This window comes from Malus domestica, chromosome 17 (genome assembly GCF_042453785.1).
Source record: "Malus domestica chromosome 17, GDT2T_hap1".
Classification (NCBI taxonomy): domain Eukaryota; kingdom Viridiplantae; phylum Streptophyta; class Magnoliopsida; order Rosales; family Rosaceae; genus Malus; species Malus domestica.
The window spans coordinates 24,155,452-24,173,803 of NC_091677.1; the positions used below are offsets into that span (position 1 = coordinate 24,155,452).

An 18,352-nucleotide genomic window follows, 5' to 3' on the forward strand; every position below is an offset into this window, starting at 1 on the left:
TTCACTATGTTCGGGCCCGAAGAGGTTATAGGGACTTTCATCTTGCCCGTGGCCAAGGTCAAGCAGACTCACTAGTTCGGAGCATCGAACTCGGAACCTTTCACATTTTTTTGTTTATTAAGGAGCCGCAATCTGCACCCTTACCACTGAGTCACTTAAAGTGTTTAGGCTTAACCTACATTTTTTGTCCATACTTAATTTTCGTTAAAAATCCATTCTAGATAGCTGGATGGTGTTGTTCTTAGTGTGTAACTACAATTAAGTACGGACAAACCAACAAAATTAAAGCGTTTTAATTAATAACGTACTAGCCTTCATGCACACGCTTACGCACGTGCATAAGACATTTTTTGAATCTTAGTGTACTACGCACGACTTACACGTTTTAAATGTATTTATATGAGCAAATTGACAAAAGGAAAGTCAAATATTTGAAGTACATGAATAATGTTAGATCATGCTAGAAGAAACCCCATATAAACCAATGAAAGCAGCTAAATTGACACACCCCGTCCCGAAGGAGGGCATGCTGGCCGTCACGTGAGAGTGACGTAACCATTTGCACAGTACGGAAGCTTTAAGATACAATTTAAATTGATACACCCGAAGGTGAGTCCTAATTTTGTCCAATCTGTCAGAACACCGTCGAATTCCTCGTAGTCACCACACCTTTGTGATTCCTGAACCTGGAGGGGCGCAAAACCAAAATTGAGTGGGTCAGTAAAACAATTCTTTTCCAAATCCAAACATTTATCAAAACGTTGTAACCCCTCTCCGTAAAACCTGTATACTTTCCCAGAAATGTAAAATATAAATATACATATATATTCTCAATACTTCAATTCATTAACTCAACATTTTCATATAATTATGCCATGCCACATCATCTCAACATTTCTCATATTAATTATGCCATGCCACATCATCTCAACAGTAATAAGGTATGAATGCATCAACATAATCATATCAGGTGCAAGAAAGTAATCAACCGTAGGCCCTCTAATAGCCCTGTACGGTTGAACCTAGAGCTCAAAATCTATCATTATCACTCTACCGGAGTCACCTCTGTGACCCGTCCGGCCTTCTGCACACAAGTTACGCTCTAGTGCTTCTCATAAATCATCTGTGCACATAATCTAAGGTCACCCACCAGTCGGAATCTCACTAACACTCTCGCGACTGGTCTGTCGTACCCACTCCGCGTGGACTGTACGACTAGCATCTACTTGGATCCAAGGCGAGCGTGCGATGCGGTGAATACTATAAGCACTAAACCATGGTGCAGGATTTGAGCTCAATATATATCATCATCATCATAACAGTAATTAAATACTCATCTGTGCGTCCACCGCACCATTTCATACATATGCATCATAAATCAATTCTTACCTGTGCGTCCACCGCACCAATTCATACATATGCATCATAACTCAATTCTTACCTGTGCGTCCACCGCACCAATTCATACATATGCATCATAAATCAATTCTTACATGTGCGTCCACCGCACCAATTCATACATATGCATCATATATTAATTCATGCATGGCATTTCAACTCACATTTCTATATACTTTTCATATCAATTCTATGCATGGTATTTCACTTCCCGTTTTTCCACATAACTCATATGCATTTCATTTTAAACATATTTTCATTTCAATTCAATTTCTGGGAAACGTCAAGTATATATATATACGGAAAACAAAACTGCCCACTCACCTGGAGTTCGTCCAACAACTCCCTAGCACCACACATCAAGGCGTCATGACGATCGCCGCCTAGAATAGTAATCAAATCCAGGCTCAGAATTCATATCGATAGAATACATAACTTATATAAAATACGTCACTACGTTGATCGATCCGGAAGATCTGCCACTCAGATTTTAAATCCATAACTTCCAGAGGTCCACATTATACCTCTAGGACAACATCCTAAAATTTCATTACCATCCAACGGTCGGATCTCCGTCAATTTCCAAAACTAAGTGACGGTTAACATTTTATATTATGGACTTACAATTCCAATTCCGGAAGATCCGTAACTCGGATTCCCAATCCGTAAGTTCCAATAATCCTCAAATATTACGTATTACAACGTATCAAAGTTTGGTGACGATCCAACGGTCGGATCATCAATTCACATTTTCACCTAAATGTGAAAACTATAAAACGTTATTTGAACACCTAACCAACAATCTTCAATAACTTTCTCATACGGTGTTCAATTTAGGTATATGAATATACCACAGTGATCTACTCGACGTCACGGACGTCGACATATTTTTAAAATAATTTTATTTTTATTTTTTATTTTTACTGTAGCACCTTCTTCTTCCTTGGGTCGCCGGACTGGTTTTTCCGGCGGCCGTTTTCCGGGCAGTTTTTCAAATTGCCATAACTTTGTCATTTCTCAACGAAATCAAGTGATTCAAAAACGAAAGTTGTAGCCCTTGAAGAGACAAAGAGAATGGTACCTTGCACAACACCTAGTTCTCCGTGGTTTGGCCGGAAACTGCCTCGAAAGCCTCGGAGGTCGCCGGAAACTGGGTATTTTTCAAATGAGTATAACTTCTTCAATACTCAACGAAATTGAGTGAAACAAAAAGGAAAGTTGTAGTACTTGACGAGACGAAGAGATTGATACCTACCTCGACTTCTAACTCTCCGGGGATTCGCCGGAAAACGCCTCGAAAGCTCCGGCCAAACTTTGAACTTGTCGATCTCCGTGTTCTTACGTCCAAAAACTTCCAACGAAGCACTCCGAGCTTCCTTGGGACCTCACTAAGCTTGCTATGACCTTATTTTGGCCTAAAACACAACCACTTCAAAGATCATGAACAGTACACATTCACGGGGTCTTTAGAACTAGGGTTTTTCGAAATGAAACTTACCTGAAATTGGTATCCCCGTGCTCGTGAAGTCCCCAGGATCACGATGGTGGTCTTAAATGGAACGTTGGTACAAGATTGTGGTGGTTCTTGGTGGTTGCCCGTGCGTTCGAGAAGAAGAGAGAGAGTGAGAGTTTCTGAGGAAGAGCTGAGGAAGAGAGAGAGAGTGAAAATCTGAAATGGAAGAAGAAGAGAGAAGAAAGGTTACGGGTTTTAGGGAGGGAATTCAGGGTAGGAGGCCCTACCTAAGTCCAAGCACAAATTAACACATACAAATATAAATCTAACCCTAGTTTAGGATCTTAAAGTAAAACAAATGTCATACATTTACACACCTTAATCCCGTTTAAGGTCACATTGGTCATCTCACGTCCTCGGAATTAATAATTCCGGGACGGGCTGTGACAATCTCCCCTCCTTATAGAATTTCGTCCCCGAAATTCCAATCACCAACCAGAACATCAAAACTCATAAAATAGTCTCGGATACATAACTCTCATCCGTTCTTCTGTCTCCCATGTAATTTTCTACTGAATGATTTCCTTCACAAAGCTTTTACTACTTACTCTGTCTTAATTCTTAGGACCTTCTTTTTCTAATTCTCGTCATTTCTGTTCGCGGTGAATTTTCCAAAAATATCAAACCATTTACCTTACACACTCGATTAGTGGCATATCCATCTGTTGATCTCTTTTGCCATTCCTGGTTACTTCAGGTTAACTTAATCACCTGAATACTTTGAGGAGACTCATCCATAGTCTCAGGGTCTACTAAAACTCTTTCTTGATCGAATCTTTCTCTACCCAGAAACATTCCATTCACAAGTCATCAAAAACCGACTCACGTGACACATTTCATGGTCCTTATGGCGTTACTTCGGAAACTGCACAACCAACATACTTAAGAAACTTAGCAGTTCCGTAATCCAATTCTCTTTTCCATAAAACAAATAAGTAGTGTTGCACTGTCTGGGAAAGGTTGTTACTCAACACTGGAGTAAATGTACTAACTTGTTACTTAACAAGTATAACTTCTTCTCGATCTTCCATTCTTAACTTTACTTTAGTTGGTTTCCAATCCACAAGAAGATAATCTTGGCAAACGTGCCAGACATTAATCTTACTGTAGTCTTCTCGCCAAGTGCTTGAGCTAGAACAAACTTTACGATCACCCTGATCGTACAATCATGTTCATTAAGCAATACAATTCACTTTCGCTGCCTCATATCAAAATCCTTCCAAGTAATGGATATTGAAGACTTTTTGGATTCGTAAAAATCTTGCATTCTTACCAAATATAATGCCTTCATAACTTCACAGCAAGAATGGTAATCATGACTTCCAAGTCACCCGTAGGGTAATTCATCTCATGAGGTTCCATTTATCGTGAAACGTATGCAATCACCCTAACATTTGCATCAACATGCATCCAATACCATTCAAGAAACATCACTAAAAATTTATGATTACCATTATTCTCTGGGATTACTAAAATACGTGCATGAGTGAGGAAATACTTCAGTTTGTTGAATCCTTTGCTCACAATTTCCTTCCCACTCATACATAACCTCCTTTCTCAACAGTCTCATCAATGACAAAACAATGACTAAAAATTCTTTCACAACCATCCAAAATAGCCTGATAAGTTAAGAATTTCCGAATCTCAATTATGGCTTGTGGTTGTTCCAAATTCTCAATTCTGCTGCCTTTTAAGAATTCATTTGAATACCTTAAGCAGATATAACCAATCTCAGAATGCCACTTGATTCATCCAACATTCGCATTTGCTAAACTTAGCATACAACCAACGTTCTCTTAATCTTTGCTTCACCGACTTAATACGTTTACATGCTCTGCTCTAGGCTTAGAGTATACCAGAATATCTTCAATGAAAATGATATCTATTTATCAAGGCATTATTGGAATACTTCATCCAATAACTCATAAAATAGCATGAGTATCCATATAGCATCACCAAACTTCATAAAGACTATAACGAGTCCAGAAAACCATCTTATGATCAATGTCACTTATAATATTCAATTGGTAGTAACCAGATCTCAATTCAATCTTTGAATCTTCGCAATTACTTCTGAGCTGGTTAAATAAACATCAGTACATCACCATGGATAACGGTTCTCAATCGTTACCCGACTCCATTGTCTATAATCAATGAACAGTCTCAAGATCCATTTTTCTTCCTCACCAACAAACTGGGCTCCTCAAAAGTGTTGTACTAGGTTGAATAAAACTTTTATCAACCAATTCTCTCAACTGAATTTCCAATTCCCTTAACTCATCCTGAACCAATCTCCAATATAAATTTATACCTGGCAACAAATCAATAATGAACCTCATATCTCTGCCTGAAGGCAATCCAGGTATACTTTCAAGGAAGACATCAAGAAAAGTCTAACTCTTTCGACATTATTCACACTACTCCAAACAACATCATTTAGCACCACATGAGCTAAGTATTTTTTTACAGCCTTTCGAAAACAATCTCTTTGCTCTCACAGCATAAATAATGGCTGAACTCAATCCACTTTGCATACTTACAAAAGTAATCTCTGGTCATCCAGATCGATGGAAAGTACTGGTTTCCCGTAACATTCCGTCTTGTCACAATTATAACCAACCAATCTAATGGAACAGAATTAACTGATACAATATATATTCTATTATTATTAAGCATTCCAAATAAGTACAATACTAACATAAAATAATCTACCGGTTTGCTTGCTTAACGAATCCACGAATGAGTTATTAATATTACGGTCTGCAGCCCGCAATACTGATAAATCATCGTTGTCTCGATAAGTAGGCAACCACTCTCAAAGATATAACATTACTATTTTGTCACTCAATGCAAAATACATACACTCATCTCAACTACATTTATTTACTACTCTCAAGGTAATAACATACATAATAAGAAATATATCAGCCGAAGTCAACTAGAATGATCAATACGGTTGATTCAACTCTTATCTCAATAATACGTCGGCCGGATCCACTCCGCGTGGTCGGTACGGCCGAGCCTATAACTCACAAATTTCGCATGTGTCAATCGAATCCACTTCTCGTGGCCTGTACGGCTGAACATATAACTCATCAAATCTCTCTGTACTCACAGTCAATCCGACCAAACTACTAAGTTTATAACTCTTCTGAATCGACACTGTGATATCATGGAAAATTATTGAGTACAACTGATTCTAGGGACGATTCACAATTCTGTGTCCCCTCTGTTCACATAAACACATTCATTAATTTCACACTTCCCAAAGTGTTAATTTTTGTACCTGCAGCACAAGGTACATTTCCTTTACTCGAGACACCTTGTCTCAAATATCTGGGATTACCAGTATATCCATCACTTTTATTCTGACCAGCGACATTAAAACCTCAGCTAGAAGAATTAACTCTAGCTTCACTTCTTTCAAAGCTCTAAATCTTTCTATATTCTTGATATGACGAATCATTAACTTTATCGTCTTCTTTTAATTCCCATTCATTTCTTATTCTTCTTTATTCTCGTTGCTCATGTTCTCAGAGTCCTCAAGATTCAACAACATCTCGTATATTCCTGGTAAGAAGTACAATGGATAGTGGTCACCCAAAATACCACTTCCCTTTTTGCCACCCAACTTAAAACAACATAACACCTCCACCAAATTAACAACAATATCTGGATGAAACGAGGCAAGTCTGAAAACTTTCTATAATATCCCTCGATCATCACCTTCCTTGTCTCATATTTGTAAACTCTTGTTTACTACCATCGATAAATGCCGGAGGGATAAACTTTTCCTTTAAACAAGTCCTTAAACAATTCTCAATCGACTGATTCCTCTGGTGACAACAATTCATACTCCTGTTTCCACCAGGATACAAATTCATAACCAAAACCAGGTAGTCGTCTCGACCCCTTGTCAGAAGGAAATTTCCTTTGACTTGCATAATCTGAAACATCTTTTCCAAATGGTTAAACCGTTACTTCGCTCCCTCAAGTTCATCATTTCATAAGGTGATTCAAATTCGACTCATATCCCGTCTTAAAATGTCCCTTTTTATAATAGACTGAATCACCATAATAATAGTTTCTCCCAAAACCGCTATATTAGGGAGACTAAATTCCTCTAACTACGTGGCTTGCTACGAGGCGGTGTAGTTCTGACAGAATTCACTAGAACTTCTCAAGATGTCCAAGATTGCAACCATGCTCTGATACCAACTGACACACCCCGTCCCGAAGGAGGGCATGCTGGCCGTCACGTGAGAGTGACGTAACCATTTGCACAGTACGGAAGCTTTAAGATACAATTTAAATTGATACACCCGAAGGTGAGTCCTAATTTTGTCCAATCTGTCAGAACACCGTCGAATTCCTCGTAGTCACCACACCTTTGTGATTCCTGAACCTGGAGGGGCGCAAAACCAAAATTGAGTGGGTCAGTAAAACAATTCTTTTCCAAATCCAAACATTTATCAAAACGTTGTAACCCCTCTCCGTAAAACCTGTATACTTTCCCAGAAATGTAAAATATAAATATACATATATATTCTCAATACTTCAATTCATTAACTCAACATTTTCATATAATTATGCCATGCCACATCATCTCAACATTTCTCATATTAATTATGCCATGCCACATCATCTCAACAGTAATAAGGTATGAATGCATCAACATAATCATATCAGGTGCAAGAAAGTAATCAACCGTAGGCCCTCTAATAGCCCTGTACGGTTGAACCTAGAGCTCAAAATCTATCATTATCACTCTACCGGAGTCACCTCTGTGACCCGTCCGGCCTTCTGCACACAAGTTACGCTCTAGTGCTTCTCATAAATCATCTGTGCACATAATCTAAGGTCACCCACCAGTCGGAATCTCACTAACACTCTCGCGACTGGTCTGTCGTACCCACTCCGCGTGGACTGTACGACTAGCATCTACTTGGATCCAAGGCGAGCGTGCGATGCGGTGAATACTATAAGCACTAAACCATGGTGCAGGATTTGAGCTCAATATATATCATCATCATCATAACAGTAATTAAATACTCATCTGTGCGTCCACCGCACCATTTCATACATATGCATCATAAATCAATTCTTACCTGTGCGTCCACCGCACCAATTCATACATATGCATCATAACTCAATTCTTACCTGTGCGTCCACCGCACCAATTCATACATATGCATCATAAATCAATTCTTACATGTGCGTCCACCGCACCAATTCATACATATGCATCATATATTAATTCATGCATGGCATTTCAACTCACATTTCTATATACTTTTCATATCAATTCTATGCATGGTATTTCACTTCCCGTTTTTCCACATAACTCATATGCATTTCATTTTAAACATATTTTCATTTCAATTCAATTTCTGGGAAACGTCAAGTATATATATATACGGAAAACAAAACTGCCCACTCACCTGGAGTTCGTCCAACAACTCCCTAGCACCACACATCAAGGCGTCATGACGATCGCCGCCTAGAATAGTAATCAAATCCAGGCTCAGAATTCATATCGATAGAATACATAACTTATATAAAATACGTCACTACGTTGATCGATCCGGAAGATCTGCCACTCAGATTTTAAATCCATAACTTCCAGAGGTCCACATTATACCTCTAGGACAACATCCTAAAATTTCATTACCATCCAACGGTCGGATCTCCGTCAATTTCCAAAACTAAGTGACGGTTAACATTTTATATTATGGACTTACAATTCCAATTCCGGAAGATCCGTAACTCGGATTCCCAATCCGTAAGTTCCAATAATCCTCAAATATTACGTATTACAACGTATCAAAGTTTGGTGACGATCCAACGGTCGGATCATCAATTCACATTTTCACCTAAATGTGAAAACTATAAAACGTTATTTGAACACCTAACCAACAATCTTCAATAACTTTCTCATACGGTGTTCAATTTAGGTATATGAATATACCACAGTGATCTACTCGACGTCACGGACGTCGACATATTTTTAAAATAATTTTATTTTTATTTTTTATTTTTACTGTAGCACCTTCTTCTTCCTTGGGTCGCCGGACTGGTTTTTCCGGCGGCCGTTTTCCGGGCAGTTTTTCAAATTGCCATAACTTTGTCATTTCTCAACGAAATCAAGTGATTCAAAAACGAAAGTTGTAGCCCTTGAAGAGACAAAGAGAATGGTACCTTGCACAACACCTAGTTCTCCGTGGTTTGGCCGGAAACTGCCTCGAAAGCCTCGGAGGTCGCCGGAAACTGGGTATTTTTCAAATGAGTATAACTTCTTCAATACTCAACGAAATTGAGTGAAACAAAAAGGAAAGTTGTAGTACTTGACGAGACGAAGAGATTGATACCTACCTCGACTTCTAACTCTCCGGGGATTCGCCGGAAAACGCCTCGAAAGCTCCGGCCAAACTTTGAACTTGTCGATCTCCGTGTTCTTACGTCCAAAAACTTCCAACGAAGCACTCCGAGCTTCCTTGGGACCTCACTAAGCTTGCTATGACCTTATTTTGGCCTAAAACACAACCACTTCAAAGATCATGAACAGTACACATTCACGGGGTCTTTAGAACTAGGGTTTTTCGAAATGAAACTTACCTGAAATTGGTATCCCCGTGCTCGTGAAGTCCCCAGGATCACGATGGTGGTCTTAAATGGAACGTTGGTACAAGATTGTGGTGGTTCTTGGTGGTTGCCCGTGCGTTCGAGAAGAAGAGAGAGAGTGAGAGTTTCTGAGGAAGAGCTGAGGAAGAGAGAGAGAGTGAAAATCTGAAATGGAAGAAGAAGAGAGAAGAAAGGTTACGGGTTTTAGGGAGGGAATTCAGGGTAGGAGGCCCTACCTAAGTCCAAGCACAAATTAACACATACAAATATAAATCTAACCCTAGTTTAGGATCTTAAAGTAAAACAAATGTCATACATTTACACACCTTAATCCCGTTTAAGGTCACATTGGTCATCTCACGTCCTCGGAATTAATAATTCCGGGACGGGCTGTGACATAAATTCACATAATAAAATCGGTCTCTATAGAATTTACATTAAGAATAGAGATAATAATATTTAATAAACAATTGATTGAATCACATTATTACTAGCCCATTGTGAGGCTAAGTCCACACCACTCCCCTTTAATGTAGATAATATCGTTTGTTTAATAAAAAACAATCATTTGACAATTAATTTAATCACATTATTATCCGTGTACGAAAGACATTTTTTATAATCAACATTACACGCCTCTTAAGATGTTTTGAACATGTTTAAAATTTGAGAAAATAATATTTAATAAACAACTGATTAAATCACATTATTGCTAGCCCATTGTGAGGTTAAGTCCACCTCATCCCCCTTAGTGTAGACAATACCATTTGTTAAAAAAAAAAATTCATTTGACAACTTTTTTAATCACATTATTATCTGCATACGAAATACCTTTTTTATAACCTGCATTACACCCCTCTTAAGATGTTTTGAACGTGTTTAAAAATAGATAAATTGAATCACATTATTGCTAGCCCATTGTAAGGCACTAATTAAAAAAAAAACTAATGAAAATGGCTTAAAAGCTTTGAGCTTCAACGATAAAGACAAAATAAAGGATAAAGTGAATAGTACCATGATTGACTTTTTAGTGTAAAAATGTGGTTTTTCGTTAAAGTGAACAAGATCAGGAGCTTTTCGTTAAAGTTCACTTAAAAAAATAATGTACCAAAAAATTAATTATTAAAAAAGCACTATTAAAATAATGAAAATGCCCCAGCCTTATTTGATGCATTATTTTGGGATGCCTTTGAAGTTTTTGTCTTGGGGGGCATTTTTGTCCAAATATTTTTGTTGAATCTTGGTGACACCAAAATCACTATTCACCTTTTGTGTTGGCTTTATATATAGAAGATATGATTTTTTTGAAGCAAGGATGACATTATATTATTGAAAACCCATTCAGATACAATGGATGTAAAATGGAAATCAAACAAAGGGGAAGAATGAAAGGATTATGCAAATCAAATTAGCAAAATTACAAATAAAATTTGATCTATGATATTTTAAATATTCTATATTTTAAAAATTTTAACTGTTAAATCTTAGTTATTGTATCTTTGACCAACCAGTAAGTTACAAATGTTTGAAGATTTTCTTTTCAAAATAACTACCACTCCCACATGCCAAGTGTGGAGCCAAAAACGATCATAAAGTGACACGTGGACTTTGGGACAAAAGAAGACAAAAATACCCTTGAGGTATAACGGGATTCCTACGCGCAAGTAGTGGGTAATCATCCTCAACCAATTCAAAAATGCTCCAAAAGAGGTAACCAATTCCAAACTATCTCATTTTAGGTAATTATTTCCAAAACTTAATTTCTCTAATATATTATTTAGTTAATTAATTATCTAAATAATATATTCTTCCCATATCTCCTAAAATCATCCTTTAAAATCATAAATAATTGATTAATTAGGGGATCAACTCAATTAATCTCCTAATTGTCAATAAAGTGGCCCAAATTAGTAGACAAAACCGGCCACCTCCCTTTGCTCCATACCTTTTCTGATTTTCTCCACCTTATTACCCAAATAAAGCTAGTCATTCAATTTGGTAACTTACCATTTATTTTTCTCATATTTAATTAAGCCAATAAATTGGCTAATTACATCACAAACTCACCAAAAAACATACAAAGTGGCCGGCCACTTTCTTGGAAAAGTGGACCAACCTAGTCCTATAAATAGTCACCCATTTTTACCAAACACTCATTCCAATCCTCTTGCAAAAATTCCAAACACTCTAAACACTATTTCTCTCTAAAATTCTAACCTTGGCATCGGAGGTTCTTCGGCCAAAGCCCCCCCCCCATTCATCGTGGGCGCGTGAGGCTTTTGGCCTTAACCTAAGGTGCTAGTTGTTTTGTAGGTGCAAAATCGTCCAAGATCGAAGAGGAGAAAATTTATATCCACAAATTGGTGCTTTCATTGAGAGTTGTTATCCATACTCGTAAAAGACTCTCGCGCAAAAAGGTTTTTTCTTTGTTTTCTAGTCCATTTGAATATTTTTCATACGTTCTTATTTATAGAATTTTTTACTTGCAAAGGTTCTTTGATAAAACGTATAAGAAAAATATAATGGCTAGAAATTTAGAAAATTCCACAAGTGAAAATCCTAATATTCAAGAAATGGGATTGCGGAGATCCGTGAGGCAAAATGCGACAATAAGGGGAGCGACATCATCACCACGAGTTTCCACCATGGGAACCACCGTGGTGGCTACCTCGGTAGCCACCCACGGCAAGGTACATGGCGCCTTCACCACGGCCACCATGGGAACCACCGCGGTGGCTACTTCGGTAGCCACTCGTGGCGAGGTCCATAGAGCCTTCACCACGGCCCGAGCCATGCCATTCAAGGCTCACGGAACCAAGACCACGATCCAAGCCGTGCCATCCAAGTTTACGTGGACCCAAGCCCAAGTCTCGCATTCACATGCACCGCGCATTGAGCAGCCTGCTCCCGTGATCCAGCCTGCTCTTGTAGCCCAGCCTGCCCCAGTGATCCAGCCTGCCCCCGCAGCCCAGCCTACTCTCATGGTTTCCCAAGCTGCCCAAGTCAGCCCGAGACAATCTCAACCATCCGGACCAATCATCGAGGCTGAGGCGTTTTCACCACATTTCTCCGCAGATTTGACATTCCCCAACTCAAATCTCGCACTTGGAGTCAACCACCCTTTTATTGTTTAAGGAGGTGCATTCCATCCAAGTTCTTCCAATCCAAATGGCGAACAAAACTTGTCCCGACAAGTCATAGAATTGACGAGCGCCCTTGCACAACAAACTACCTTGGTGAACCAACTTTTGCAACGCACTGAGATGCAACGCGCCCACGATGAAGTTTCCTGAAGTAGAACAAGGGTAGACAAGGAGCCTTTTAAGCAGCGACCTGGAAAGCAGCTATTCAACCCATCACAAGTCGAGCATTCAGACAGTGCACACTCTCGATTGGGCCCCCGAAATAGCGTATACTCCCGTCTTAGCGCGCGGAGGAGCGTGCACTCTCGATTAAGCCCACGGGCAAGTATACATTCACGGTTGGGGCCACGCTTTGATAATCAACATGGGCAGCCTTCCAGGCAAAGCATTCATTCGCGATTAGGCTCACAATGAGTATTCTCCACATTACATCGGAGTGGGCAGCCTGACAAACGGAAGGAAACAATCGTTCAATCCGACCCTAGTTCCACCGATAGCCTGCAAAGAAATCCCTCGCCTGCTAGGAATCTATCTCGTACATTGCAGCCACAACGTAGACGAGCCGAGCGAGAAGAAGAACAGCCTAGACCGGTAGATAAAGACCAAGGGCAGCCGAAGGTTCCGCTACCCCAACAAAACAAATCCAAAAAGAGGTAGAAAGGTTTTTCAATGAACGGATGCGTGATTTTCGACGCAACGAAATGGTTGATGAAGCACTAAGGCGAGATATGACCAACATAAGCAGGTCACCTTTCACAGATGAGATCGAGCAGGCAGAGCCTCCGCGCAAGTTTAGCATGCCACACTTCACATCTTTCAAATGAGACGGGGATCCCGAAAGACACTTGAAGCGTTACCGAAGTGCGATGGTCTTTTATCGGAATAATGACACCCTTATGTGCAAAATATTCACCACTACTTTACAAGGCGAGGCACAAGATTGGTTTCATACATTGCCGGCGCGATCCATCCAGAATTTTGATGATCTTTCCTTGGTTTTCACCAAAGAATACTCATCTTATCGTTCGATCAAGAAAAAGTCCGATCACCTGTTCAACGTAAAGAAAAACCCAAAAGAATCACTTCGTGATTACGTGAAGAGATTCAAAGCAGAGAAGGCGAAGATCGTCGGATGCGATAACTCGATAGTAAGTGCAGCCTTCCAAAAAGGACTACCAGCAGACCACCCACTGTTTGGTGAAATGATCATGAAAGAAGACCTAACTCTAGCAGATTCCTTTGCTCTGGTAGAGAAGCATGCACTTTGGGACGAGGCTCGACAAGCAGAAAAGGCTCCCGAACAACCTCAAAAAAAGTTGGCAGCTGCTCAAAAGAGAGATGGAAAGCAACCCAACAAGGGTAGGCAAGAGGTCAAGCGCAGGGACCGACCCACGACCAAAGAAAGCCCGATGACCAATAACTATTCTAAGTTCTCAATTCCGATTCATCAAATCCTTCGTGACATCAAGAATGAACCATGGTTCAAGTTGCCGAAACAGTCAAAAGGAGATACTTCCAAGATGGACCACACCAAGTATTGCGCATTCCACCGAGGTCCTGGTCACACAACCACCGACTGCTACACTTGGAAGAACTACCTGAGCAGCCAAAAAGGAATGCAGACGGAGATGAGGAGCCACCAACTAAGATGATTCGAATCAATGGCATTTTCGCTGAATCCGAGCATTTGGGGGCCACTAATAACTCCAAAAAGAGAAAGATCTAGCAGGCTTTACTAATCTCACAAGTTCAAGCAGTCGATACCCAACCTGGACCTATCATTGGCTTCACGGAGCAGGATGCGGAAGAAGTCAACTTCCCACACGACGATGCATTAGTAGTATCTGTCCAACTAGCCCATGCTATAGTCGACAGGAAGATGGTTGGCAATGGAAGTGCAGTCAACCTACTTCAACTTTCAGTCATTCAAAAGATGGGCCTAGAAAGTACAATCATACGCTGGGCAGAGGTACTTACTAGATTTAACAGACACACCTCAACTACCATCGGTCATATCACACTTGACGTGAAAACACCGCCAGTCGTCTCAAAGCAAACATTCACGATTGTAAATGACCCATCTCCCTACAATGGGATTCTTGGGAGACCTTGGTTGATCAAGCTAGATGCCGTCACTTCCGTCAAGTATCAAAAAATCTGATTCCGCATCCCTGGAGGAGGAGTCGGAGAGATCAAGTCTGACCAGGTTTCATCCCGACAATGCACTGTCCAAATGTTAAAAGAATCAAAGAAGAAGACCTTTACCCCCGTAGAGGTTACCGAAGTCCAAAAGGGCAAAGAAATTACCAAATAGCAATTACAGCAGGTGGATCGAGAAGATAGAGCCCAAGCAGACAAGATAGGATGGAAACCCGAAGAGGAGGCCGAAGACATCATTCTTGATCCCCAGCAGCCGGAAAAGACGGCTAAAATTGGCTCACGACTAAGCCCAGACGAGAAGGAAGAACTCATAATTTTCCTTAGGGAAAACCGAGATGTCTTCGCATGGTCACCATCCGACATGCCCGGTATTGACCCCAAGGTGGCCTGCCACAAGCTGCATGTCGACCCTACTGCCAAACCGGTAATCCAAAAAATAAGACATTTTGCACCTGAACGAGTAGCGATTATTGAGGCAGAAATCGACAAACTATTGGAAGCCGAGTTCATAGAAGATGTAGCACACTCGGCATGGCTTGCTAATGTTGTACTAGTCGTGAAGAAAGAAAAGGGCAAATGGAGGGTTTGCGTAGACTACACTGACCTCAACAAAGCATGCCCAAAGGATCTTTATCCTGTCCCTCGAATCGATCTATTAGTAGATTCAACTTCTGGGAACCAGCTGCTTAGCTTCTTAGACACATACTCCGGTTACAATCAAATAGCCATGTATGAGCTTGACAAGGAGAAATCGTATTCGTGATAGAACGAGGCACCTACTGCTACAAGGTCATGCCCTTTGGCCTCAAAAACGCGGGAGCCACTTACCAAAGGTTAGTAAATATGATGTTCAAAAAGCAAATTGGGGTAACCATGGAGGTCTATGTCGACGATATCATGGTAAAGGGCAAGCAGCGATCAGATCATATTCGCAATCTGGCAGAAACTTTCAATATCCTTAGAAAGTACAAGATGAAGCTCAACCCAACCAAATGCACGTTTGGAGTATCTTCAGGCCGATTCCTAGGATACCTAGTAACCCAACGAGGAATTGAAGCACATCCCAAGCAAATCCAAGCAATCATAGAGATGAAATCTCCAACTACCTTGAAGGAGATCCAAAGCTTGACCGGACGAGCAGCCGCCCTCAATCGCTTCCTCTCACGATCCACCGATCGATGCAAGCCCTTTTTCAAAGCTATCAAGAGGGCACAAAGAGACAAATCGGATGAAGAATGCGAAAAAGCTTTCCAAGACTTGAAGAATTATCTCACATCACCTCCCTTACTATCCAAGTCGGAAGCAGCGGAGGATTTATTCATTTATTTGGCAGTTTCCGAGGTAGCAGTGAGCTCTGCTCTCATACGAGAAGAACTGGGGGCCCAACTGCCGGTATTCTACACTTCTAAAGCTCTTCACGATGCGGAAACGAGATATCCGAAGATCGAAAAATTAATTTTGGCGTTAGTTGTTGCGGCTCGGAAGCTCAGACCGTACTTTCAAGCTCATACAGTCATTGTCATGACTCAATATCCCTTACAATCAATATTACATAGTCCAGACGCTTCTCAACGAGTGATGAAATGGGCATTGGAACTTGGCCAATATGGTTTAGTTTTCCGACCTCGCACAGCGATAAAGGCCCAAGCCTTGGCAGACTTCATAGCGGAATTCACGCCTAGCCTAGGCAATGCAACAGAGCGGCCCAACGACTCCCCAGAAGCAGTCGAGAGTACCTTAGCCACACTTGCTCCATCCAATAAAGATTTCTGGAACTTGCATGTTGACGGAGCATCCAACTATAAAGGCTCGGGAACAGGTGTAGTTCTTATTACTCCGAATGGCTCAATGGTCGAGCAGGCAATCACTCTAGGTTTCAAAGCATCCAATAACGAAGCAGAGTACGAGGCTCTACTAGCAGGCCTCCGAATGGCAAAAGACTTGGCAGTGAAGAAACTCGCAATTCATTCTGATTCCCAACTAATCACCAGCTAGGCTACTGGGGAATACACGGTAAAACACCCAAGGATGGCACAATACCTAGAGAAAGTACGCCAGCAGCTTGGGGCATTTCAGACTTACACTCTGACTCAAGTTCCGCGAGCAGACAATGCCCATGCATATGCACTAGCTGGTTTAGGCTCCGCCCTTGACCACCAATTTAAACGCTCTATTCCGGTGGAATATCTAGACAAGCCAAGCATAGAGATGGAGCCGATAGCCGAAGTGTCACAGGTTAGTGTAACTCCCACTTGGCAAAGTTCAATTATAGACTACTTGGTCAATGGCACATTACCCACAGAAAGATTGGAGTCAAGGAAGCTCCAAATTAAGTCGGCACGCTACTATATGTGGAATGGCATTCTCGTCCGAAGATCCTACACCGGACCACATCTTCGCTGCCTAACACCTCCCGATGATTTGAAGGTTCTAAGCTCAATCCACGAAGGCGTTTGTGGGAATCACTCTGGAGGCCGATCCTTAGCCCAAAAGGCTTTTAACGCAGGCTATTACTGGCCTACCATGCACCAAGATGCTAAGGAGTTAGTACAAAAGTGCGACCGCTGCCAACGCTACAAACCAGTACCAGCACTACCCGCCAGTGAGCTACACCAGCAAACGAGTCCTTGGCCATTCATGCAATGGGCAATCGACTTGGTAGGGCCTATGCCGCCTGCTACGGGGGGCAGATGCATGATGATCGTGGCAACCGACTACTTCACCAAATGGGTAGAAGCAGAACCCATGACGACCACGACTCAGACGAACATAGAGCACTTCATATGGAGGAACATCATTTTCCGATTTGGTATCCCTCAGTCCATCGTCACTGACAACGGCCCTCAATTTGTGGGAAAATATTTGGCGAAGTTCTTCCAAAAATATGGCATCAAACAACACATGTCCACACCAAGATATCCTCAAGGCAATGGGCAGGCCGAAGCATCCAACAAGACGATCCTCGACTGCCTCAAGAAATCCCTCACTGACAAAAAGGGAAAATGACCAGATGAGCTCCCAGGATGTTTATGGGCATATCGCACCACCAAAAGACGAGCAACCGGTGAAACTCCTTTCTCTTTGGCGTTTGGTTCAGAAGCAATCATTCATCCTAACATCATCATGCCAAGCATCAACACTCTATTGCCAAGCGTTGAGCAGAACAATAAAGAGATGGCCACAGATTTAGATCTGGCAGAAGAGAGGTGCAAACAAACCATCACCCGCATCGCAGCATACCAGCAGCAACTCATTTCCAGTTATAATAAAAGGGCCAAGATCCGGCAGTTCCAACCCGAAGACCTAGTCCTAAGAAAGGCCTTCATCACTGCCCACAGAGAAGGCTCGAAAAAAATGGATCCCATCTGGGAAGGTCCTTACAAGATTAGCAGAGTAGGCGGTAAGGGTAGTTATACTCTTGCTACCATGAATGATAAAGAGATCGAGAAGCAATGGAACGCCTACAATTTGAGGAAATATCATGTGTGACTTCACACTATATCAAGACCCAAAGACT

At 41.1% G+C, this 18,352-nt stretch overlaps 1 protein-coding gene and 1 long non-coding RNA gene across 2 annotated transcripts; one reads left to right on the forward strand and one right to left on the reverse strand.

The window, feature by feature from the left end:
• Positions 1–376: 376 nt before the first annotated feature.
• Positions 377–9,704, reverse strand: LOC139193679 (uncharacterized). Its single transcript, XR_011578046.1, has 9 exons — positions 9,527–9,704; positions 9,284–9,443; positions 9,110–9,178; positions 8,353–8,411; positions 2,897–3,067; positions 2,654–2,813; positions 2,480–2,548; positions 1,723–1,781; positions 377–686 (listed from the first exon to the last, which is right to left on the reverse strand). It is a non-coding gene; the product is annotated as an uncharacterized lncRNA (long non-coding RNA).
• Positions 9,705–13,541: 3,837 nt separating this feature from the next.
• On the forward strand, positions 13,542–14,327 carry LOC139193424 (uncharacterized). The gene has a single exon (XM_070816436.1). The coding sequence runs from the start codon at positions 13,542–13,544 to the stop codon at positions 14,325–14,327; it is 786 nt and encodes a 261-aa protein (XP_070672537.1).
• Positions 14,328–18,352: the final 4,025 nt, after the last annotated feature.

Bases quoted from the DNA above. Each gene is read 5' to 3' on its own strand.
- LOC139193424 (XM_070816436.1), top strand. From the start codon at position 13,542: ATGGTCTTTTATCGGAATAATGACACCCTTATGTGCAAAATATTCACC.